At 42.9% G+C, this 25,959-nt stretch overlaps 1 protein-coding gene across 2 annotated transcripts in view; it reads right to left on the bottom strand.

The window, feature by feature from the left end:
• Positions 1-25,959, bottom strand: part of ATP10D (ATPase phospholipid transporting 10D (putative)) — a 106,508-nt gene that overhangs the window by 4,320 nt on the left and 76,229 nt on the right. For both annotated transcript variants that reach the window (XM_047719219.1, XM_047719218.1), the window contains exons 14-21: positions 25,336-25,462; positions 23,568-23,752; positions 17,810-18,119; positions 14,751-14,827; positions 13,670-13,795; positions 10,719-10,919; positions 4,875-4,955; positions 3,414-3,518 (exon numbers count right to left, since the gene is read on the bottom strand). In XM_047719219.1, coding sequence (XP_047575175.1) covers positions 3,414-3,518; positions 4,875-4,955; positions 10,719-10,919; positions 13,670-13,795; positions 14,751-14,827; positions 17,810-18,119; positions 23,568-23,752; positions 25,336-25,462 — 1,212 coding nt within the window. The remainder of the gene's footprint in view (positions 1-3,413; positions 3,519-4,874; positions 4,956-10,718; positions 10,920-13,669; positions 13,796-14,750; positions 14,828-17,809; positions 18,120-23,567; positions 23,753-25,335; positions 25,463-25,959) is intronic.

Raw genomic sequence — 25,959 nt, 5'->3', positions numbered from 1 at the left:
TGACCAAGGAGCTCCTCCTTGGGGATAATTCCAGACGGTAGAGCTACAAGACACTGCCTAGGGCACTGAGCTGCCCCGTTAGAGGACAATTGCCCTGGGGCTCTGTGGAATCTCGGCCAACTTTATACGAGCAAGAAACAAATCTTCGTGTATTACACCTTAACCTAGTTACCTTCGTTATCTACGTACAGCTTGGAATTTTTCTTAATATTTTTCTGAAACTGGCTTCCTATTTGAGTAACTTCATTGAGAAGGAAAAGCGGATCACTACCTTAAATGTGGTATCCCCATTACCTGTCATCAGAGTGCTGAGTCTAGAGTCTGATCTGTGTGACGGAGGGAAACGGACATAATCCGAGGTACGAAAGAGAATCACGTTCACACGACGCAGTAGTCAGTGCTCTTTAGTGGAGGGAAAGTACCACCTAAAATCGTAATGTATTCCCTAGGAGAGTATGTTATGCTTTTGGGGGGGAAGCACTGCCTTTATCATTTTCTAAGGCTAGAATTTTCAAACGAGATCCAATGTTCTCCTTTTCCCTCTTCACTTGCGAAGTACTTCCCTTCTGTAGGTCTCTTCACGAGTGACACAAACACTGCTCATTTTTTTTTTTTAAAGATTTCATCCATTTATTTGGCAGAGAGAAATCACAAGTAAGCAGAGAGGCAGGCAGAGAGAGAGGAGGAAGCAGGCTCCCTGCTGAGCAGAAAGCCCGATGTAGGGCTCAAACCCAGGACCTGGGATCATGACCTGAGCCGAAGGCAGCGGCTTAACCCACTGAGCCACCCAGGCGCCCTCATTTTTTTTTTTTTTTTTTTTTGATAAAATGTACAAACTGCCCAGAAAATGTGGGCTAACTCCTGATAATCATCATGCCTCTAAAACGAGGATCTGTTATTTTTTCTTTCTTCCTCAAATGTCTTTCCTTCTCATTGAACCCTACTGCCTGATTTTTTTTTTCCCCTTAAAATGGATTTTTGGCAAGGGAGGTAGCAACTTGCCGGAGCTGAGCATTTCCATAAACTGATACAGTCACAATCAGGAGGCTCTGGGTGAGAGAAGACAGGGAGGTGGGAGGCACAGATGAGATGAGGAGCCGGAGCATGAGGGAAGCTGTCTCACATCCTCAGAGTGGCTGACTCTTCCTGACAAGGGACGTTCAGAGGCTGTGAGCACTAGCCTCCCCGGGCATGAGAAAAAGGGCTTAATGATGCGACCTCGACATAACAGACACTGTTCTCCTGGGCACCTGGCTCTCACGCTCCCGCTTCCTAGTGAGGCTCCCCGGCACCGTGCACGACATCGCCACCACTGCCCTCCTCTAACCAAAGCCCGGCCCTGAAGCTAAGGAGACAGAATTCTGTCCCCAGGGACGAAACCTGGGGCACAACAAGGCAAGGGCAGAAAGAAAAGGACTTCAACCAAGTCTGAGCAGAGCAGGGCAAGCCTGGCCACTACTTTGCTCCCTGGATGTCTGGAACCACTCTGGTTCCTCAGGATGGTTTGGTTTGGTTTGGTTTGGTTTGATTTGATGATGGTTCTTCAATATATTTTAAATAACTTTCCTATTTGCTCAGGTTGCTGTTGCTCATAACCAGTGAACCTAAACTGACACATTTTATGTGCTGGACCCTTTGGAACACTACTAAATGTCAGAACCCATGACCCTTCCTTAGGTAGTGACCCAAAGTGCCTATGAAACTGTTTAAAATTAAATCAAATAGATGTTTAAACAATGCCAAATAATTTAGTTCTAGAGTTCCCTTTACTCTCCCTAGCTGGTATTTCCAGATTTTTAACCTTTTACTGCACTTTAGGCTGGTACACTTTGATTACAGCAGGTTATAAGCAAGGCAAGTAGTGCCAAAAATATTCTTTAGAAACTATGACGCTTTAGAAATTATTATAATTTTATAATATAACTGCACCTAACATCTAAACTATAACCTCATTCAGCTATTTCTGTTTGAAATGCATTCACCACCAGGACGGTAAATATGCCCCAAAGACTGGTTAGTCATTTAATCATTTGTTTATCTATTCAAATATTTTTGAGTACCTACTGTGTGTCAGTCCGGTCCTAGATTCTGGAATATTGTGATTAACAAATATGAACCCTGCCCATCACAGAGATTATAGTCTAATGCAGAAGACATGAGTCAGATACTCACATAACTGATGAATAATAAAAAATTATTATTGGGGCTATATAGAAAAACAAGAGGATGGTATGAAAAAATTAGGTTAGGGAAGGGCTCTTGGAGCCATTCTTGCTGAGACCAAAAAGTATAAGTAAGCTGGGTCAAGTGCAAAGAAGCAAGGGAAGAGGAAGAATATGTCCCTCAGAAGATATGATAAATGCTAAGGACCTGATGTGTCCACGAGCTCACTGTATCTGAATCGCTCAAGGAAGGACAGTGGGGCTCCAGCCCATGAAAAAGTAGAAATGTGACTGGAGAGAAAAGTAGAGGCATCACTGCATGAAGTCTTGAAGGCCAATTTAGGGCTTTTTCATTTTACCCCAAGTACAATGAGAAATCACTGAAAGGTCTTACCCAAAGGACAGCAACAAGGTAAGATTTATGTTTCAAAAGGATGATTCTGGTTGTTTTGTAGAGGATGGCTGGAGGAGTCTAGAGTAGAGGTGGGCGGGAGGTCTAGGGCTGTTGCAATGGTCCTGGAAGTGGCTACAGCAAAGGCAATGGGTATAGCAAAGGCAATGGCAATGGAAATGAGTGATGGACATAAATAATCTCAGAAGTGGTTCATTCTCCAGAGATGGGTGGAATGTTCGTCATCTGCAAAGGAAGGTTTACAACAAAGCTCTCACTATCTGAATCCTACACGTTAGCTTTGCTGCAGAGAGCTTACCAAACAATCATTTTGATGAAAAGAATTAACTATCATTAAGTTAGCATCAAGGTAAAAAAAAAAAAAAGACCTAGATTTAAATGAGTGGTAAAAACTCTGGAGGGAAGAAAACAAGTTTCTTTTTGTAACATGAGACATTTTATTATGATAAAATCATCACTGACTCATATCAGTATACAAGGATCATGGCACGATGTCTCTCTTTAGTTGAGTTGAAAGACATCAGCATGATCTCGAAGAATGTTGGTCATTGAAAGGTAATTGTTTCTCCAGCTTGACTCATGCCTCCCTGAACCATCCACCAAGGATACCACCAAGGAGCCGGGTATTTTCCACTTTCCCTGGCTATACATCAATCTCAACATAATGGCACTCAACAGTCAGCAAGAGAGCCGCCATGAATCACTCTTCATATTTGGCGTCATTACTCCTCTCGTTACCATGTGTCTTCTAGGCATTTAGGGTTTAGCACAGTCACTGCTAATAGAAGGCATTTCCCCAAGCACTTTCAGGCTATTTCAGAGGCAGGAAAACCACTCACCAAGCTCTTGCTCTCAATCACCAGGTGGAGGATAATGATGAACAGAGCAGCTGTGTTCAGGGGGTTTCCAAATGCAAAGATGTCAATGTCTGAGCCCTGGTAGGTCTACGAAGAGAGGACAACGGGCAGAGATCTTGGAGAGCTGTCACACTCAGTGGTTTGAGTATCGTCCCTTTACTTTATAGCTCAACTGAGGATGGGTTCCCTTCTTCAATGTTGCTAATAAGGGGTCACTTAGAATACACTTGAACATTTCTGAAAGAGAGACCGACTCTCAGGCCATCCCATGTTTGAACTTTTCAGTTGGAACGCCTCTTTATCCTGAGCCATAATCCATCTTCCTGGAAACTTTTACTTACACTTCTGGCTCTTTGAGGTAGAGAAAAATATCAAATATTTCCCATTTAATAGAGCTGCAAAACCCTGACGTGGCTATTCCGACTATCCTGAGGGCAGCTGGGTGGCTCAGCTGGTTGAGCGTCTCTTTTTTCTCAGCTCAAGTCGTGATCTTGGGGTCCTAGTATCGAGCCCTGAGTTGGGCACCGTGCTCAGCACAGCCTGCTTGGGATTCTCTCTCCCTCTCTCTCTGCTTGTGCATGTGCTCATTCTCTCTCACTCTCTCAAAAAAAAAGGCTATCTTAAGTGTATATCTCTGCTAAGTAAATATCCCCTCCTCTCCTATGTGTATGTCCTCAAGTCCTTAAAATTTTCTTCCAAGGACACAGTTTTCTACTCGCTCTCTTCTGCTTACCTTCAGATTGCCTTATCTGCATTTCTCTTGAAATGCAGTATGCCCAGAATACTCTAGTGAGCAAATTCAAGTCATTTTATTTAAATAAAGAACTAAAGAACAGAGGTTATTAACTTAGAAATTATCAGTTTTTCACCCATCATGATCAAACCAGGTTTTCTTCTGGGTAAGGGGTATATGGGTGGGCAGTTAGATTATGCTGCTTTGTGTCTGGTTTTTGCCTGAATTTTAAAATTCATTTTTAATACATGTTTTGTTTAGTCAAATTTCTTCTATTTTTCACCTATAAAACAGGTTTTTTTAGAGAGACTATTTAGAAGAACTTATATTTAATACCACAAAGATCATCCTAGTGGATTTAGCCCAGCACTCCCTAATAACTGATTTCATATTCTGACTTGGCCTCTCTGATTTTGACTCTTCTCATTACATGCCTGGACTCTCAATTTTATCCAGGTCCTTTACAAAAACTATCAAGCAGCCCAGGGCTAAAAAGGAGACTCATGAGGAGTCAGCTATGTACTTCTCTCCAAATTTAATCCATGATCTAACATATTTGGGGGAGGACGTTATAATTTAGTAGGTTAATGATCCATTTGACTATATGAACAAGATACCCTAAAATATATCCATTCTATATGCTGATACCAGCAACAAAGAAGCATCACCAATTCATTAATAACACACATTTTGAGTGAATAAGGACTTACGTAGTAAGGCACAAAAAAGCAGACCAGGCTTTGATAAAAGGCATCCAGCAAGGTGATCCAGAAGGTAAGGGGTAAATATGCCTAAAAATGAAAAGAGACATTGTGGAAGGATTAACAAGAATCAAAGCAAAGTCAAGGAACAACAGAAGCCAATAATTATTTTTGCTTCTCTGAGAAGATTATATTCCTTTATTCTCTCACTCACAAAATAGGTGGGATTTGTAAACAGTGGTAGAAGAATATGGTATGATGTTGAATAATAGGTTAAAAAAAAAAAAAAAAAAAAGTCCATGGAGGACTTCTCTTCAACTCATGTCACTTTTATCACTGGATCAACCTTAAATCTACTTGAAATAGGGATAGTAGTACTGAGTTTCCATTTCCTATTGATCAGAAAGTACGGTTTAAAAAACTATTCCAAACCCATCTACTTCTGTCTCCCATTCTCCTTCACCAACAACTCTCTTTATAAATGACCGAATAACCACCTGACTTCTTTGCTGCTTCTCCTATGCCTAACCCAGTCTTCTACAGCAGTCAGAAGGTTCTTAAAGGTTATAAATCAGGTTGTGCCATCTCCCTAATTAATCAAACTGACCCTCTCCAATGCCTCCAATGATGTCCCGCTGCATTCCAACACAATTTAAGTTCCTTCCCACGGCTAGTAAGGTCTTGGAGGATCTGCCTGCTGGAGTCCCTGCTCTCCAGGGTCCTACCCTCCCATTTTTACCCTCATCCACTATGATCCTACCGCAGGCACCTTCAGTTCTTCAAACTTGCCAGACCCGTTCTTTCTCCGGGGCTTCCCCTGTGCTCTCTCTCTGCCTGGATTCTTTGCCCTGGACCTCCCATGTGACCCACTCTTTATTCACATGCCAGCCTCATCTCATCCCAGACCGGTCTAAGAGTGATGCCCATCCCTCTACTTACTACCATGGTATCTGTAGAAATCTGTCATCCCCATCGGAAATGGTTTTATTTGTTTATCTAATGATTTTCCAGTTCTTTTAACAGAATGCACACTTCATAGAGTGGGGGTTTGATTTTTTTTATTCAAGTGATTAAAACAGTACCTGGTACATAACAAGTACTCAATACATATTTGTTGGATTAATTAACTATTCCTATGTAACTTTTCACATGCTGAACTGCTTCTAACCAAAAGCATATAGATATAAGAAAAGAGAAAGGTTCAAGTAGAGACATTAATCAAGTGATGGAAAACAGGTTTTCTTTATTCTTTTGGTGATCAGTAAATATTTATTGAATGAATGCATATTTTAGAATAATGTTTGTTACTTGGGTTATATTTGTTAACGTCAATTTCAAAAACAGTTATTGGTACACTTTCTTTTGTGTTCCTTAAGTCTTATATTACTACTTTCCTCCGAGTTCACATCTTAAGACATGGGAGAAGGGAAGGATGGAGGAAAGATTTAGGCACCAGATGGGAGCATTTCCACTCTTGATAAAAATGGCTCATAGTTTTTAGCAACTGCTATTAAAACTACTGTTCAAATAAAGACTTAGTATACATAGTAATTCCTGAGATCCTTTTGGAGATTCCAACTGCCATAAGAAGTCAAACTCTCTCTCTCTTCACAGATGACGTGATACTTTATGTGGAAAACCCAACAGACTCCACCCCTAAACTACTAGAACTCACACAGCAATTCAGCAAGGTGGCAGGATACAGAATCAATGCACAGAAATCAGCTGCTTTTCCATATACTAACAATATAAGTGTAGAAAGAGAAATTAAGGAATCAGTTCCATTCACAATAGTAACAAAAACCGTAAGATACCTAAGAATAAACCTAACTAAAGAGGTAAAGGCTCTGTACTCTAGAAACTACAGAACACTTATGAAAAAAATTGAGGAACACACAAAAAGATGGAAAAACAATCTATGCATGGAGTGGAAGAATAAACAGTTAAAATGTCTATCCTCCCCAGAGCAATTTACACTTTCAATGCCATCCCTATTAAAATACCATTGGCGTTTTTCAAAGAGCTAGAACAAAGAAATCCTAAATTTATATAGAACCAGAAAAGACCCCGAATCACCAAGGGAAGGATGAAAAAGAAAAACAAAGCAGGGGGCATCATGTTGCCTGATTTCAAGCTATATTACAAAGCTGTGATCACCAAGACAGCATGGTATTGGCACAAAAACAGAATAGAGACTCCAGAAATGGACCCTCAACTCTATGGTCAACTAATATTGGACAAAGCAGGAAAAAATGTCCAATGGAAAAAAGACAGTCTCTTCAATAAGTGGTGCTGGGAAACTTGGACAGCTACATAGAGAAGAATGAAACTGGACCATTCCCTTGCACCATAAACAAAGATAAACTCAAAATGGATGAAAGACCTCAACGTGAGACAGGAATCCATCAACATCCTATGACCTCTTCGCTGACACTGGAAAACAGGTTTTCAAACAAGAGCCACCTCTGCCTGAATGTTGACATGTGTGCACAAGGATTCTGAGGCTGCTTTCAGACCCAGGAGGAATAACAGAGGGCTATGGTTTACTAGTGATATTTGCCATGGACAAAAATGACAACACATGTATTATAACCTTAAGCTAGTCTTCTATTTTCATAACATGTTCTCAGTCTTATTTCCTTCCAAATGTGCAATGGGATGACATTTCCTTGGAAATAGCCAATTGCCTTCTAAATAACAAAGTTTTATAAATACACAAATTCTCCACATATGTTTTTCTATTCTTCAATAGACTGCACTTAGAATTTTAAAATCTATTCCTTTAAAAAAAAAAAAAATCTCTTCATCCTCTGGAAAATCAAAGCAATGAGGATTTGTTGATTCTAATATTGTTACTGTTACTGCTCCTTTCCCCTGTATTTTCTTTTACTATTTCCTCCTTAAAAATGATGGGACATTTTATCTTTCTTCATCCAAAGGTTCCTAAAAATCTACGCAGAAGAATGATCCAATGACAGAAGACAATGCGGAAGAATCAAAGGGGCAATCCAAATGCCACTGGACAGGAGAGAACAACGTGGGGATAAGCTAAAATTTAACTTCATGCTTCTGGAGGAATGGTAGTTGCTCAAAAAACCTACAGCAAAAATGGCAAAAGTGCAATTAATCTCTAGTCATGTGAGTAAGGGGACTCTGGAAGCAAAGGAGAGGAAAAGATAAATGAGAGGCTGGAGAGATGAGCTCATGGGATCTCCTGGAATCTGAAAGGGAAAATGTGGACACAAAGTCCAAGCCAGGAAAGGCAACTGTGGGTGAGGAGAGACGGCTAAACGGTGATTGCTTCTCGGGAGGGAGGCCTCTGCTGCAGCCTTCTCCTTAGGGGAGAGGTTTTGTAACCCTGGAGAATATATTTCATGACCCTGAAGGCAGGAAATGGCACAAGCATAAAACAGAATTTGTTTGAAGGCCAAGTTCAAACAAAGGACAACTCTTCTGGAAGGTAAACTCAATGAAGCCCGTGACCTTTTATCAATAGCCACATGCTGGGAATCCACCTGCTACTACCATGTATTACGAAACTGGCCGGCTCGGTAGAACAGTGTATGCAAAGGATTGATAACAGGACTCAACAAAAGGAAACAGTGACCTCAAGTCTTCCAAGGGTAAGAACCAATCATGGTCTGTACAAATGGGTTTTTAAAAACGAGCTCTAAAAACTTTGAAGGGCCCCCCTCACCTCTCTTTCCCCAACAGACTTGGAATTTAATTTAGGTCAGGGGTACAAGACAACCTTCATTAATATTAATACCATTCCTTCATCCTGGCCTTGAACTTTAAGTCAGACTGGATTCCTCTAGAAAAACCCTATTTAGCTCCTTGATCTGAATGGACTGGATGATATTAAAGGATCATGAGAATTTCTTCTTCCCTGAAAGTTGGACGTGTGACTTGTCTGTGTTGGCTGTGGCAGGTAGCCTGTGGACATTAAGTTACTCCCCAGCCTGGAAAGGAAGTTCAAGTCAGAATAAAGTTAGACTGATAAAAATAAACACATTTTGAGTTTGGGATTTCCTCAAATTTCTGGTTAATTTGGGGGAAGCGAGTAAAAATAACAATATTGAGAGCTTAATGTGGCTGGAACTTTTATCTTACTTGATCCTCCCACCATCTCCTTAAAGAAATAAAAGCACAGGGAAGTTAAATCATTTACCAAGGTCACACACGGCAGGCCGAGAATTTAAACTCAGGCTAAACCCGTTATTTCTAACTGCTCTGGGTCAGTGTCTTTACAACAGTGAGTGCAGCAGAACACACTACGGCAGGTCTGATTTTTGCCTGCCCTGTATTTCTCCCCAGTCCTTCTCCTTCTTCCCAGTGCTGTCCATGGGATTGAGCTCTGTCCTCAGGAACAATAAATGTCCCAGGCCTGGTCAATGACAAAATGATCTTTTTCATCAAGCCAATTTGAGCTGGTTTCTGTCACTTGCTGCTGAAAGGGCCCTGACGAACGGAGTCCTCCTCTCGGGACTAGAGCATCTGATTACAATTTGGGGATACCTCAGCTTTGCTCACTTACAGGTGTCTACAGGGTCCTGGCCTTCCTTAGTCCCCATGATCCTGACCATGCACTTGGGAGAGCACTTTGAATTTCAGGCCATGGCATAGTGGAGGCAGGAGGAGACTGAGGGACTGAACACAGGGCCAGTGCTCTTTCCGCAACCCCGCGTAATGATGGAGAGCGTGGGCTAGAGATCCAGAGCTCCCCCGCACCGCCCACGAACTCTGTGACACGGGCTCATTCCTGAAGGCTCCTTTCTGTGCCTGCCTGTCCTCATCTACTAGGTGGATAACGATAGCACTTACTAGCAGGGTCATTCTGAGGATTAGATTTATGTATATCAAGCACTTAGAAGAGTGCCTGGCATATAGGAGACATTACATAAATGTTCATAAGTGCTCTATTAATTATTATTAATTCTGTAGGAGATAAATTAGAAAGAAAAGAGTTGTGAGACAGCCAGCCAAGTAATCAGCCATCACAATACTCTAGGTAGGAGAAAATGAGAAAGCAGGGACAGACATCAGTGATCTATCAGAGATAGACTGATAGTGTGAAGATCAATTAAGCAGAGGCAGGGCCTGGCTTTGGCTTCAGGGCGAGGAAGCCACGCAGATCAGGCCACTGTGCTGTAGGAAGAGTAGAACGTGGAGAATTTAATTTTGGCTTTAGAACCAGACTAAGCAGGATTCATATCCTGCCTCTGTGGTTTTTTCTTTTTTAGCTGTGAAATTTTTGGAAAAAATACGAGCCCCTTTGAAATTCTGATTCTTGGGCGCCTGGGTGGCTCAGTGGGTTAAGCCTCTGCCTTCAGCTCAGGTCATTATTTCAGGGTCCTGGGATCGAGTCCCACATCGGGCTCTCTGCTCAGCAGGGAGCCCGCTTCCCTCTCTCTCTCTCTCTGCCTGCCTCGCTACTTGTGATCTTTCTCTCTCTCTCAAAAAAAAGAAATTCTGATTCTTTGTCTTAGAATGGGTACAGTACCAAGTTCTCCCTCAAAAAGTTTTGTGGAGATAAATGAGGCAGGGAAGGTTTAGTAGCTCGCACAAGAGATGGCACAGTAAGGTTTAGCAAATCCTAGACATTATGAATTGTAGAGTTGAAACGCCCGATTTCTTCAGGTAAGTACCTAAGACCTTTCAGAGTTGTACCTATGTTCACCTCAGAGGCAAGTAACTTCATATCTGCCCTGTTGGCAGAGGTGTTCCAAAACAGCCACAGTAACTTTAAACAGCCCCGCACGTACCACACTATTTGAACTGGGCTCGCTGGAATGTGCTCCGGCTTGGACAGCGGATGTGTTTCGGTCCAAGCATTTCTGCCTCGGTACCTACCTCTGATTTCTGGCCACTCTTGTAAAGTTCCGGCAGCTGTAGGAGGGTCTCTGCAGACACATCTTTCTCCAAGACACCATAAATGACAGGAGGAGCGGAAGTGAAAAGGAGGTTGAACAAGATCAAAACCCAGTAGTCAGTCATGGAGGTTCCTGAAAATCCACAAAAGAACTGGTACCAGAAAAGGAGGTTCACATAGGCCTAGGGACACAAGAGGGAACATTTGCATCTTAGAAACAAACAGCCACATGTGTGTCACGAGCACACAAGCCACCTGCTGCCACTGTCAGCTGTGTGATCCCGGCCTCTCTCTCCCTTAGCAAAATGGAAGACCACAACTTACCTTGCCGTCTTTTGAGGATACGTGTTTTATTAAAGGAAAACATGACATACATATAAACACATGCACGCAAGCCCCTTCCTGTGGAGTGCGGGCCCGGTTCTCACCCTCTTAACAACTCGGGAATTACTGTGGCCCCATTTCACAGATGAGGAAACTGAGGCACAGATGGGCTAAAGAACTTGCCCTAAGTCATCTGGTTCATCAGTAACAGTTGTGAGACAGCTAGTTACACACTAACAGAGCCAGTATTCAAACCAAGGCATGGAGCGCCAGTATTCAAACCGCTTCTGCATGGAGCGATCCTAGACCCATGCCTGGTACGTAGCAGGCACACAACAGATTTTCATCCTCCTGCTTTCTAGGTTCAAGATTACTTTTGAGTGGTGCCAGCCACTGAGCTGGTTGAGGGTAGCCAACCATCCCACTGAGCTTGGGGGTGAGGAGCTTCCCAGGACATGGGCTCTCCCAGCTAACACTGGGACGGTCCCAGGCAAACCAGCACGGGGGTCGCCCTAGAGGCTAGAAACATACATCCTCCAGGGTTTCCTCCAGTGTTTTGCCTCATATGAATGGGGTCCGTGACTACTAAAGCTCTGTGCCCTCAAGCAAGGCAGGCCCCAGGAAAGGCCCCTGGACTTAAGTTTAGGAGTCGTATTCAGGGCCTGAAGACACTTCCTACTGCTTTTTTTCACTTTAGGCCATTTTCCTAACCTTTCTGAATTTTGAGTTCCTTGTCTGAAAATGAAAATTATACCACCTCCGAGCTTACTATCAGGAATCAGTTAGAAGGTGCTCACGACCTGTAAAGTGCCTTACAAATAGGAAGATGGTACTGTCGGCATTCTAGACGCAGAGGCGTACTTCAGGATAACAGCTACAATCCTCAGGACGGGGTTTCTTAAATCTAGGGACTATGGACACACCCCATGCCCCGCTCCTGGAAACCTATCAATTTGGGGTACATGTGTTTTGCGGAATGAATTCATAGTCTTCATCAGTATCTCAAAAGTCTTCTAAGACCTGAGAACCACAGTCTCAGAAAGACAAGTTACCTGAATGGCTTCTGGTACTGGCCTTTTCCTCCATAGTTTACAAAACATTTACTATTTTGCTAGGTAAGTAAGAGGCAGAAGTGAGTCAGGAGAGTATCAGTATGAACGGCCACTGACGGTGTCACAGCAGAGACCCAGAGTCCCTGATCCCTGGTCATGGAGTATCTCCTGATACACACTGGCCCACTCTCCAAAGGTACATGACACCCCTCATCCTAATACTAGTGTTCCTTACTCTTTGGGTTTAATCTGGGCTTAAGAGGAAAGGGGTGGGGGTGGGATACACCACAAGAGGAGCAGGTAGAAAAAGGCAAAAGCATTTAAAAAAAAAAAAATTGGGAAAGAGAATCCTCCCTAAAAGTCAGTGACCACTACCAAGTCCTGGAATTTTTTTTTTTTTTTAAAGATTTTATTTATTTATTTGACAGACAGAGATCACAAGCAGGCAGAGAGGCAGGCAGAGAGAGAGAGAGGAGGAAGCAGGCTCCCTGCGGAGCAGAGAGCCCCATGTGGGGCTCGATCCCAGGACCCTGGGATCATGACCTGAGCCGAAGGCAGAAGCTTTAACCCACTGAGCCACCCAGACGCCCCAAGTCCTGGAATTTTTAAAAAAAAAGCTCATTGTGCTGCAGGACAAAAAAAGCAAAATGTTCTGCTCTCCGAGACACACACACACATACACACACACACGTGCAGATCTAAATGACACATTTTGGAATACATGTAGAATGACCTATTAAGAAGTTATTTTTTTTCCTAAAGGTGGTATTTCGAGAGAGTGATATAAATTGATGTTCACTATTAACACACTACCTATGGACCTAAATCTAAGAAATTTGGTCTAAAAAATCATGACATATTTACATAATCACTTGCTAGAAGGAAATTTAGTGAAACAATCTAAGGTCAACATGACCTCGTAAAAGAGGAGACCGAAACTTAAATGGCATGCCAAAGATCAGACACTAGGACTTCTCATCGAATTCTGCCCCTTGAGGAATGACACAAAATTAAGTTCTCTGGCCACCAAATAACTCCCAAGCGCAAATACATTTTACAGGCTTGCTAGAGAATTCTTCATTTGTGAGTGTCAGCCAGCTACGGGCTAAGGCGTGAGCCTGGGTTTTCAGCGGCATCCGTGTCTTCAATATACAACACAGACACCAGTCTGGGGACAGCAGATAGTTTTGGATAGCTCCTGGAAAATGGAAGCAAACCTTTTCATTCCCTACTGACAGATAGCATTAAACATTTCATAATTCTGCTTGTCACCACCTCTCCATGGAAGGTCAAAACCCGGGTCTTACATGAACCAGACAGGACTTAATGGGATGGAGAAGCACAGGGAACAGGAAATGCCAGCAGAGGGACAAGCCCAGCAATTTGCTGTCATCGGCTGAACCAACATAAGCACATTCCCAGCAGGAGGGCTCCTGCTGCTCCCAGAACATCAGTAAGCCAGGCGGCCTCACGCAGGGCACGTCCTCTCCATCCCTTCTGCAAGCAGGATACGAAAGTGAGGAGGGGGAAGGGACAAATTTTCTGGGGCTACGTACCACATTCTTGTAGAAAAAATAGAGAATCATATTGGAGAGTCGAGTGTAACACCAGTGCCCGTGGACCAGGAGGAGCTTGCCCAGATGCTTAAACTGAGCGATGGCAAAGTCGCTGGCCATCACCGCCTGCAGGGGCAACGGGGAGAGGACACGTTCACGATCAGACACATTCACACAGAAGCAGCTCCACAGCCTGACCACCAGCGGGCTCCCACCGGCCCAAACTGTTGTTTAAACCAGCACAAAACAGAGCAACCCCAAACAGAAACTCATGAACACAGAGTGGTAGTCAGCCTTCCAGCATGGCCCCAGGAAACAACAGCTCTCTTTGGCCACCACTGGTGACAGAATTTCAGCACATGCACTTTCCTGGAAAGCGGCTCTCTTAGCGAGAACGCCGCAGGTTACCCTCAGCATCCACTTCTCCTTGGGGAGAAGAACGTTGAAAGTATTGTAGTCATGACTTTATGTAACTGTAGAATGTACCAGGGAAAGAGGTAATTGAATTTCTTAAGTTTTGCAGAAATGTCCTAATTTACAATTCTCTGAAAACCCTAAGCCTCACGTCCTGTCTTCCTCCAATGGCATGTGCTCCGTACATGAAAACCAGTTTTTGGACAAGCTTTTATCTGACTTTTGTGCCTAAAAAACTATCCAGTATACACACGACACATGACACACCATACACACACACACACACACACACACACACAAATAGGACACTCCCCTCTCCCTCATTCTCAAATATCATCTTCTTCCCTCCCTCTTTAGGTCTTTAGGTCTTTATTCAAATCCTTAGTAGCTTTCTTCAGTGTCTAAAGTCACACAGTTATTTCAGGGCTAAATATATATTATTATGATCTAGAGGAGCTATATATTTTAAACTGAAGGAGCACACACTCCAAATTACCCAGGAAAACACCCCAATACCCACAAAGTAAATAATAGACACACTTCCTGCCTCCCACTCCTGATCTAGCCACGGCCGGCCTCACTGTACCACCGAGATTTCCCTGTGGGAATGCTGCCCTTGGATAGGCAGGTCAAGTTCATGGTACTTGAGCGCATGAAATCCACTCACCTGCATGCCTTCTTGACCTGAGATCCCAATCCCGATGTCTGCCACTTGAATCATGCTGACATCATTGGCACCATCACCTTCAGGAGGCCGAAGAAAAGGCAAGAAACATAGGAAGGGTAAAGAACAGAGGCAAACTTTGCAAAGCAACAGTGACCACTCAGGCAAACAAATCCTTCAACATTTATCCCAAGTCTGCAAGTTACCTGGAAGCTCATGAAACGGACATTGCACGCATCCCACTGCCACCAGGAAGAATTCTAAACTTAATAACGCCTGAAAATCCTTCACGCGAAGGCACCTATCTGATCTCCCCCATTTCGGTGCCATTCGCTCTACTTTCTATTTTCCAGATACCTCTGCTCCTTCGGGCCACCGCGCCTGTGGTTTCCGCAGCCTCGGACACCAGCCTCATGGGGCTGAACTTCCCTTGCCCTTGCCCTCAGCTCAGATGTCACTTCCTCTGGGAAATCCTTCTCCTAGTCCCATTATATTAGATGCCTCTTCCTGAGATCCCCGTGCCATATCAGATGCACCATATGATATTATGGTTGTTATATATTTCTTGGTCTCCCCAACACAATGGAAGCTTTTTAAGGGGAAGTATTACATTCCTGTTAGTAATGAACACTTATTCCCAATAGCCACCAACCATTCACCTGTTTTCAGTGCCCTGATTTTCCCTGGGAACTTTGAGGCCATGTGGTTTGTTAGGATGAACCCAAAGCCCCAGATTTAAGGTGGCAACTAACCCAGGCCTAGACAGTTAGCACCATCTGTTCCCTGGCTCAGAGATGGGTACAAGGCTCAACTGATGTAACTGACATGTCCAGGGGTTCTAGTCCCGGGAACATCTGGATCTAGGGGCTTGAACAATTCATTCATTTATATGTCTATTCAAGAAGCCAAACAAAATTCCTGATTCTGATACTTTACTCCAGCAACGTGAAAAGAGCTGCTATCTTTTCACTCAGGTTGCTAATAGGGTAGGATGTAAACCTAGGAATTTGGGGGGCTGTATCAGCATGCTGAGGGGAGATGGTACCTGAGACTAAAAACAATCCAGGTGAAAACAGAAACTGTAAGAGATGGCTGAGCCCTCATCTTGCCATTTTCCAAACTCTAGAGTAGCTCAGAGCTTACTGTTAGACTGGTTCTCTCCTCCACATATACTCATTTACGGTCTAAAATCAAGATCTTAAGTATCACCCAGATTTATAATTCCCAAATTTATATCTCCTCCATGTATACTCATTTACTGTCTAAAATCAAGATCTTAAGTATCACCCAGATTTATAATTCCCAAATTTATATCTCCAGTCAGCCCCCCATTGCTACATTCCAGACTTTGTATCCAGCTGCCTGACACATCCCTGCTTAGATTTCTAATGGACTTTTTCATACTTAACATGCCTAAGACCCAGCTCCTGATTCCCCTGGCTCCATCTTTCAGAGACAAAACCTTACTTCCCTTAACTCCTTCTATTATATAACATTCAAATTCATCAGCAAACGTCACCAGCTCTTTCTATGACCTGATCATGTTTCCCTACCTCTTCTGCTCCCATCTGGGCTCAAGTCACTGCCAGCTCTTGCCTCAATTATTCCAGTAGCCTCTCAACTGCTCTCCTTACTTATGTCCTTGCACTTGATCCTTACTCTTCAACACAGCAGCCCTGTGATCCTCTGAAAAGTAAAGCAGATCATGTTTCTTCGCTGTTCAGAGTCCTCCAAAGACTCCTTATCTCATCAGATAAAAGCCAAACACTGGGGCATCTGGGTGGCTCAGTTGGTTGAGCATCCAACTCCTGATCTGGGCTCAGGTCATGATCTCGGGCCTTGAGAGTCTGAGCCCCAGGTCAGGCTCCGTGCTGGGTGTGGAGCCTGCTTAGGATTCTCCCTCTCCCTCTGCCCCACTCCCCTTAAAAAAGAAAGGCCAAAAACTTATAATGGACTCCAGGACCCAACATGATCTGTCCACCTGTCATCTTTGCCCATCACTAACCTACAGAAAACCCTTCCCTTTGCTCCAACTGCTTTGGCTTTGAACATAATAACTTGGCCCATGGCCTTCACTTTCCCTGTCCTCACCAGGAATGTCCTCCCCTCAGATCTCCCATGGCTCCCTTATCATTCTCTTCAAGTCTCTGCCCACACACAGATTTCTCAGAGATACTGTCTCTGAAAAACACTGAAGTTAGCAGCCCTCCTCCTGTCCCCCCAGTGCTCTACATCCCCTGGCTCTGCTTTTTTTTTTTTTTTTTTTTTTTTAAATAGCATTTGTCACTACCTGATTTATATTTATGCCTTTTTCGTTTTGTTTCATTTTTTTACTCTATGCTTCCTACTGAATGTAAGCTCAAGGAAAAAGTACTTTGTCAATTGTATACACTCTTTCATCTCCACTGCCTAGCAAAATGTCTGATAAACAGAAGGCACTCAATAAATATGTTGAATGAATACTTAAATGATTTGTTCATGCCCCTGAATTTAAGTTTTCTGAAGGTGGCACTCCTAGACTTTGCAGTTCTAGGATTCAGTACATTTATTCTCCTTGACTTGGTTGATTTGGTGATCTGACAAGCAATCCAAGGCCCTACCTTATTGCCTTTTTTCTTTTTTTTAAAAGACTTTACTTATTTATTTGACAGAGAGAAACACAGCAAGAAAGGGAACGCAAGCAGGGGGAGTGGGAGAGGGAGAAGCAGGTTTCCGACAGAGCAGGGAGCCCGATGGGGGGCTTGATCTCAGGACCCTGGGATCACGACCTGAGCTGAAGGCAGAAGCTTAATGGACTCAGCCACCCAGGCGCCCCCTGTATTGTTTTCCATGTCACATTCCCACTAAGTGGTTCACAGCAGGTGGTCAAATAGGCAAGGAAGAGAAAGGGGGGAAGGAGTAGAGGGCAGAGAGTAAGAAGGGAGAAAAGGGAGAAGGAACATGGGTGTGGAAAAGGACAGACAGAAGGGTAAACAGGGCTATGGAAGGAAGGACAGACAGAAAGCAGCCCCGGGTGTGGCAGGAAAGAGAGCAGCATGCGGTAGGATCCCCTCCCCTCTCACCGATGGCCAACGTCATCACCCGGAGATGGTTGCGAACCAGTTTCACCACCTCGCTCTTCTGCAGGGGGGTGGCTCGGCAGCAGACCACCGCCTGACAGCAGGCCGTCAGCTCCAGGAACTGCCTCTGCAGACTCTCCTGCAGAGCAAACTCCAGGGCCTTCCCGGTGATGATGAGGCCAGCCCGCAGCCCGGAGTCCTGTGTGGCCGGAAGCTGGGACAAACCCTCCCGAGGTGACGCTTGCTCTGGAGAGGCTGGATTCTTCTCCTGAAGTTCTTTCAGGATTGTGCTCATCAGCCTCTCACAGGCATCCTAGAGACAAGAGGCCAAGACAGTTAGCCCTAGGGCTCCCTCGATGGCGATATCCGGGTAATTTATCATTGTCATTCTTCAGCAACTGCTACGTCACGGCAACCCCAGGAAGTAAATAATCAGTTACTTCCGAAGCCCTCCCAGCTCTTCCGCAGAGATTTCCAGAGATTTCCGTGTCTCTGTGGGCACCAGCTCATAGGACAGAAGACATCTCACCCACAGTGCGACGACTAAAAATAACTTAGGATTTCTTTATTTGTACAATTTCCCTTCTCAGGCACCCTTGAGAGTCCTCTGATCTTTTTCTACCACTATCTGCTTGACTTTAGGCAAATTATGTCACCTCTTGGAGCCTCAACTTTCTCACGAGAAAGGTGCAAATGTCGGGGCACCTGGGTGGCTCAGTGGGTTAAAGCCTCTGCCTTCAGCTCAGGTCATGATCTCAGGGTCCTGGGATCGAGCCCCTCATCGGGCTGTCTGCTCCGCAGGGAGCCTGCTTCCCCCTCTCTCTCTGCCTGCCTCTCTGCCTACTTGTGATCTCTCTCTGTCAAATAAATAAATAAAATCTTAAAAAAAAAATGCAAATGTCGTAAGGTCATCAGGTAGAATGGGTGAGAGTACACGTGCAAAGCTCCTTGTGTAGGCAAGGCACAGAATTTAAAGCAACAGCATTGTTACCTTCTTTTGGATTCAACATTCATTCATTCATTCATTCACTAAGTATTTATTGAGAAATCACTTTATACTAGAAAACATTCTAGGCCCTGGGGATTGGTCAACGAGTGCAAAAAAAAAAAAAAAAAAATCCATGCTCTCATGGAGCTTACGTTCTGGTTGAGATTTTGTCAGTGGTGCTGGTCATGTTTGGTTTGAATGCATCTCTCTACTCTCCCCACCCCCACAAAGTCAGAAGTACTATGAAGGTGGATATCATTTTTTAATTTACTTTTGAAGCCTTCACAATGCCTAAAAGAGAGTCACATCAGTCACTGAATACTTACTGGATGGATTCTACTCAAGAAGACTAACAATAAAATTATCCAGAAATTACTGTGTTAAGGGACCACCAACGACAGAACCTAACAAAATCCAGGATCCCTGAATTTAAGTTTAGATGTTAAGACTGAAAGAAAAGAAAAGAAAACAAAACACCAAAAACTGAAAGTTTATTCATAAGAGAACCCCTCACTCGGAGGTCATTCATTCTTATTTCAAATGCTGCTTAATTAAGCATTTCTCAGCCCACGACAAAATCGGATGGATTGGGAAGAAGTAGATATGGATACGGAGTATGACACAAGAAAGATTTCGCAACTACAGAAGCTACACACAAGACCTCCAACTTTGTTTTTTAAGATTTTATTTATTTATTTGACAGAGAGAGCACAAGCAGGGGGAGGGGGAGAGGGAGAGGGAGAAGCAGGCTCCCCACTGAGCAGAGAGCCCAACACAGAGCTCAATCCCAGGATCCTGAGATCCTGACCTGAGAAGGCAGACGCTTAGTCAACTGAGCCACCCAGCCACCCCAGAGCTTCAGCTTTAAAACGGAGCTACCCAGCAACCTGGATGTTAGGAACAAATCTGACCCTATACAACTCAAAAACCTGCCAGGGAAAGCGTATGAAGACAAAGAAAACAAGCCCCTTATAGGCTCAATATATAATAGGAAAAAATTATTTTTGAAAACCTTCTAGAGTTTGGTTACATTAAAATGATACATTTAGAAGGTAACACACCCTGAAGTCATTGAAAATCAATGTATCAACATGAGATGATACTGAAGGTATAAGTTAAGTGAAAAAATACAATACTATAAATACAACCTTTGCATACTCGTAGTGCACAGAATAAAGTCTTGAGTGGTTGCCCTCCAAAATGTAAACCTAAATTATCTGTAGTTTTATGATTCTAGATGCTTTTATCCTTTTGAATATATATTTAGTTTATAAATTACATTTTCATTATAGAAATATGTACAAATACACACACATACACACACACACTCAATATCCTTATTTGCAGATTCTATATGTGTGAATTCACCTACTTGCTAAAATTGATCTGGAATCCTGTAATTAGTACTTGTAGTGCTTTTGTGGTCATTTGTGGACATGCACAGAGAGAAAAATTTGAGTCATGTGATAGGACCTCTGCTGAAATAAAATGAGGAGATGCTCCATCTTCTTACATCAGCTCCCATACTGTAAATAAGTACCCTTTCCACTGTTAGGTGACACCTTTTCCTTTCTCTTTTCTTCTTTTCTTAAGATTTTATTTATTTATTTGACACAGAGAGAGAAAGTGAGCACAAGCAGGGGGAACAGCAGGCAGAGGGAGAAACAAGGACCCCGCCAAGCAGGGAGCCCGACAGGGGACTCGATCCCAGGATCCCGGGATCATGACCTGAGCAGAAGGCAGACACTTAACTGACTGAGCCACCCAGGTGCTCATACAAACATTTTCTGTATGTTCCTTTTTCTTCATTTCATCGTTTAAAATGGCCTCCAAGCCTAGTGCAGAAGTGCCATCGAGTTGTCCTATATATAAGAAGGTTATGACGTGCCTTGCAGAAAGAGGAGGCATGTTAGAGAAGCCTCACATGGGCCTGAGTTATAGTCCTGTTGGCCATGAATTCAATGTTACTGAATCAACCATACGTATATAGTAAGTTGTTACTTACTATATAAACAGAAACACACACGTAATAAGGTTATATACTGATTGGTTGACAAAACAAAAGGCTTATTGGAACCTATACTTCCTCCAAGGGTAATAGTTCCATATTCACTAATTCAGTGTTTAGGGCAACTTTATAGAATTTAACTCCACGAATAATGAGAATAACTACAGATAGATAAATACAGGTTATGTAATACATAATACAATACAAAACACACATGACACATTTTCAGCTGGGGGTACGTAGACAAGTCACAACCTTTTGGAGTTTCGGCCTATAAAAATGAGGATAATTTTATCTGATCTGTCTACTTGTTATAACTGCCAAGGAAGATCTCATATGAGAAAGTCTTTTGTAACATGAAAATAAAGAGTTATTATCTCAGGAGAAATTATAAAAATAAAACTCAAAAAAATTAAATGATGGATCCTGAAAGGGCTCTAAGTATCACAAGGCAGTAAATGATCCATGATATGGGGGCTGCCTGCATGGCTCAGTTAGTTAAGCATCTGCCTTAGGCTCAGGGTCCTGGGATCGAGTCCCATGTCCAGCTCCTGGCTCAGCCAGGAGCCTACTTCTCTCTTCCTCTGTCCCCTCCCACCCCCGGCTCATGCTTGCGCTCTCTCTCACGCGCGCTAACTCAAATAAATAAATAAAATCTTAATAAACAAATTATCCAAGACAGGATTCTATTAACCCCCTATCCTGATAAAACCCCAAAACTTTTAGGAAAATGGAAACTGTGTAAAGTTTCTAAGTGGCTACATTTATTGTAAACCAACTTTCAAATTTAGGAATAGGAGTTGATGGAAATTCATAAAGCTGAGTGACTACACTAAAAAAATGACCAGATGTTCTACTAGTTTCCAGGTGGCCCACTTAGAATGTCACAGACGTAATTTCTTCACTAAGTGACAAACCAGGTTCAATAATCTTTCTTTTTTTAATTCTTAGCATCTCCTGATGGAGAGGAAGGAATGGAGAAAATAACAATAATAATAATAATAGCCACTGAGCCCCTACTATGTGCCTGGCATTTTATATACTTGGACTTGAGTCACCACAAAACTAAATTATGTTCACTGTGTACAGTTTTAATTATTTGGAAAATTCACACAAGGTGGAATAGCTTTCGATAGTAAAAAAATTTATTTTTTGCACTTAGAACAGCCCATAGTGGATACTCCATAAAGACTTCTTGAATTGTTAAGTTTTAAATGCCTCTAACTATAAATTATATGTTTACCGATAAGGTCTGCAATCCTAATGACTTTACTATTCACAAAAGCATCAAAATCAAACATCAAGAATTGACTTTTCTTTTTTAATGTTCATTGAGCCCCTTTTCTCTTCCAGGCACTACATGTTTAATTTATAATCTATATTTTCTCATTTCATGCCCACAATGACCCTATGAGATGGGCATTACTCTTACATCACAGGTTAAGTAAAAGGCCCAGAAGAAAATTCCCCAAGGTCACATATCTGATCACAGGCAGGCCAAGCACATGAACCAGGGGCCTACGAATCTTATGGCACAGCCATTTTATTTATTTTTTTATTTTGTAAGATTTTATTTAATTTTTAACAGAGAGAGAACACAAGCAGGAGCAGTGGAAGAGGGAGAAGCAGGCTTTCCAACGAGCAGGAAGCCCGATGCGGGGCTCGATCCCAGGACCCTGGGATCATGACCTGAGCCGAAGGCAGACGCCTAATGACTGAGCCACCCAGGCACCCCTAGCACAGCCATTTTAGTGACCAAAATTACTAATGACAATTTTCTTGTGTTCAGCCCCTGCTGGTACTGGGTGCTACCTGGTGGTTTTGGTTATGGCTCTCTAGTCCACAGACAACTGCCAAGGAGACCTCATTCTGTGTTGAATAACGAAAATTCTCTTTCCTTAAAATGTATGATCTGGTTAGGTATTGGCTGAGGCCCGACCTTAAAAACATGGCTAACCAAACATGGCAGCCTGTGACAGAGCCCCAAGATGTGATCCAGAAGGGAAACTCCAGAGGATTTCTGAGAGGCAGGTTGCTGCCAGAGAATGGATGTCATTGATTAAGTCTGACTATTGAGGAAGGAGGGAGGAAGGTTCTCCAAGCTAATTAAATAACATGCACAAATCTCAAAGAATATTACCATACTGGAAAAACTTTTTTAAAATGCCTGTTTAACTGATTAGAACATTTGTGTTAGAGATTAATGGGGGGTGAGGCAGGGATAATTTAAAAAATAAGGTGGATCCAAACCTCTTAAATTCCTTCTTAAGGAAAAAAAAAAATTCCCTTCCAACAGTTTGAAACGCCATATTCTCAACAGCACTATACCTAGGAATTACCACTAGAGGGCATAATCATCCCGAGAGTCCATTTTTGTAATTAACCATAAAGACTAATGTCTTCACCTGATTTTGATAGAAATCACCACCTCAACTTGAAAGTTGAAGTCCTGTACCAGAACTTGATATATTTTGCCGTTATGGGCTAAATCTTAAATCCCTGGAAACTGAATATGGGGGAGGGGAGGCAAATAAAAAATAAAAGGCAACTTTCTTTAGCAATAATTCTTTTGAATCATATTTAACCATGAAGCCTTTAGAAGGACTACGGTACCTTCCCAAGCACAAGATAGGCTGCTAAAAAGAAGACATAATTACCAAGCTAAGGGTTACTGGGGTTTTTTTTCCTCCCTACATTCATCTAATCACAAACACTCTCCTGGCTAAGAAAAAGCAAAAGGACAGATTCAGTCTCATTATACGTACTTTACTCTGGGTATTGAGGATAAAGAGCTTGTCATCCGCCTCCAGGAGTTTGCACGCATAAGCTATATTGACAGCTGTCTCCTGCTTGTCCCCTGTCAGCATCCAGATTTTGATGCCGGCTTTCTGAAGGGCCTCAATGGACTCGGGGACTCCCTCCTGGAGACGGTCTTCAATGCCTGTAGCACCTAAAAGACAGCCGGATGCAAAGGGCTTGTGAGAAATCAAAGCCAGCAGAAGCTTACCTGGGCTATAATGGAACTCTGTTAGCGCCATCCTGAGCTACACACTGTTCCAGTAGCTTCCGGGCATTCAAAGGAAGTGTGAGGACCCAGCCCAAAATCATAGACAATATCATATCTGGGGAAGGAAACCTTAGGAATCACTGAGCTTATTAAACTTACTTGTTCTCCTTTTGGCTAGCTTTCCTCTCTGTGAATTGAGGGGAACTTGTAGTTTCAGTTACTTGTGTAACCTTGCTCTATAATTTTATAATTCTGTGGTACTCCTGAGGGTAAGGCAGGCGTTTGAGGAATGCCCTTGCCAATAAGTTGCTTATGTTATGAAAGAGCATTGAAAATAGATATTACAAGTCTGCAAATACCTTTTCTAAACCAACAGGGGCCAGAAAAGCTTTGGAATTTTTAGAAAGGTAATGTAGTGCATTTAGGTTTTGAAATATCCACTAATGAAGCATATTAAGATTTCTGTAGCAAAACTTATAATGTTTGTACTAATTAGGACAATAAAGACTCATAAAATCTTATCAAATCAGGCCTGATTTTATAGCCAAATGCATTCTGGCATTAAACCCACAGAGCACCTTTGAGTTTGGAATTTCAGAGGAAATGTGGACCCGTACTACGGACACTGTCACAGAGAAATGACATAGATTAGGTATCATCACTCTTCCCACTCCTTACAAAGTGAGATCCTTGTTCTTCTGTGAACCAGAGCAATGGAACTCAGAGACTGGTCTCCCGGTAGGTGAGAACTCAGATTAGAGTCTAGATCTCCAGACTCTTGAGACAGTGGGGATTCTCAACCCTGGCTGCCTCTTAGCATTCCTTGGGGAGCTTTTAAATATACAAACGCCCCAGCCACATGTCAGATCAATGGAATCAGAACCCCTGAGAAGAGTTTAAAGTGCTCCAGGTGATTTCAGGATGCAGCTCAGTCTGGACAAGAGGTGTCCACTGTGCAACCTTTAGCTGCAATCAGGACGTAAAAGAGAGAGAAACAAATTTCATTGGTCCAGTTGTAGGTACAGAATAAAGAACATCGGCCCTGGAACTAGGTAGGTCTGAGTCTCCTTCTAGCTCTGTCAGCTAGTAGCACGTGACTTGTTCAAAGTCCGTGCTCTAAGTTTCCTCTAAATAAGAGAGATTTGATGTGCAGATTCAAAAGACCACACGTTTCATGTACCTTAACCAACACCTGGCAAGAAACTTCAACTGGATAGCCTCTGGAACCAGGATATTTATTTGAATTGGTAGTCTATGTTAAGTGATAAGGTTTTAAATGATCTTCTTAAGGATGACCACCCTGATCCCACCATAAATGAAGTCTAGTTCACTACAGTGGAAAGCAGAATGAAAAGAATTAGAAACGGGGTACAGATAAGACTAGACAGGGTGGAGACAACTATTTGCTCTGTTAGATCAAAGTGGTGGTGTGTTTGGGGCAAACCACTGGTGAATAATTTTAAACTTAGAGATATCCAGTGTTTTCCAAAGTTCTCTATTTTGACCATACAACATAGTCTACCTACCAAGTAAAGTGAGCTTGTTCTCCAACCTCATGGCAGATTCAAGGAGTAATTCTTCCCTATGGTCAATACTGGTTTCAGCTAAAAAATGGTTCCTCAGCCACTCTGCGTATTCAGCGTCACTCATGACCTGCAGTGTGGGGGAGAAAAGAGCTATGAGAAAGGCCACATCATCTTGCAGGATCCTGCCAGGACCCCAACCACTAGGTAATCCAAGCTTAGACCGATCCAAGCGAGGTAATCCTGTCTTCATTCCTCATGCCACAAGCTTTCTGAGATCAGACTACTATAACACTGATGACGGAAGGACCCACTAGCTCAGTACCTCTTGGAAATCCTAGGCATCATATATGATGAAAAGGGATTAATCTATTTAATTAAGTCAGGGACTATGCAGTTGGAAGAGGTCTCCACTTGGTAGTTAAATCTAGAAAGATCTTAATGGCGCAGTTGAGAAAGTGGTGTCAGGATTGCTCAGTTCCAAGTATTAGGGAGGCAGCAGCACCGCTGGTATCTTCTGATGATTAGTTTATGGGGTAGTTATTTGTAAAGGTGAAAAGAGGGAGGGAACCATAGACGTGAAACAAGGAAGGACTCTTCCAGAAGAAATTAAATGGAATTCCTGAA

Source organism: Lutra lutra, chromosome 2 (assembly GCF_902655055.1).
Source record: "Lutra lutra chromosome 2, mLutLut1.2, whole genome shotgun sequence".
NCBI lineage: Eukaryota > Metazoa > Chordata > Mammalia > Carnivora > Mustelidae > Lutra > Lutra lutra.
This window is presented reverse-complemented; position numbering and strand designations above follow the sequence as displayed.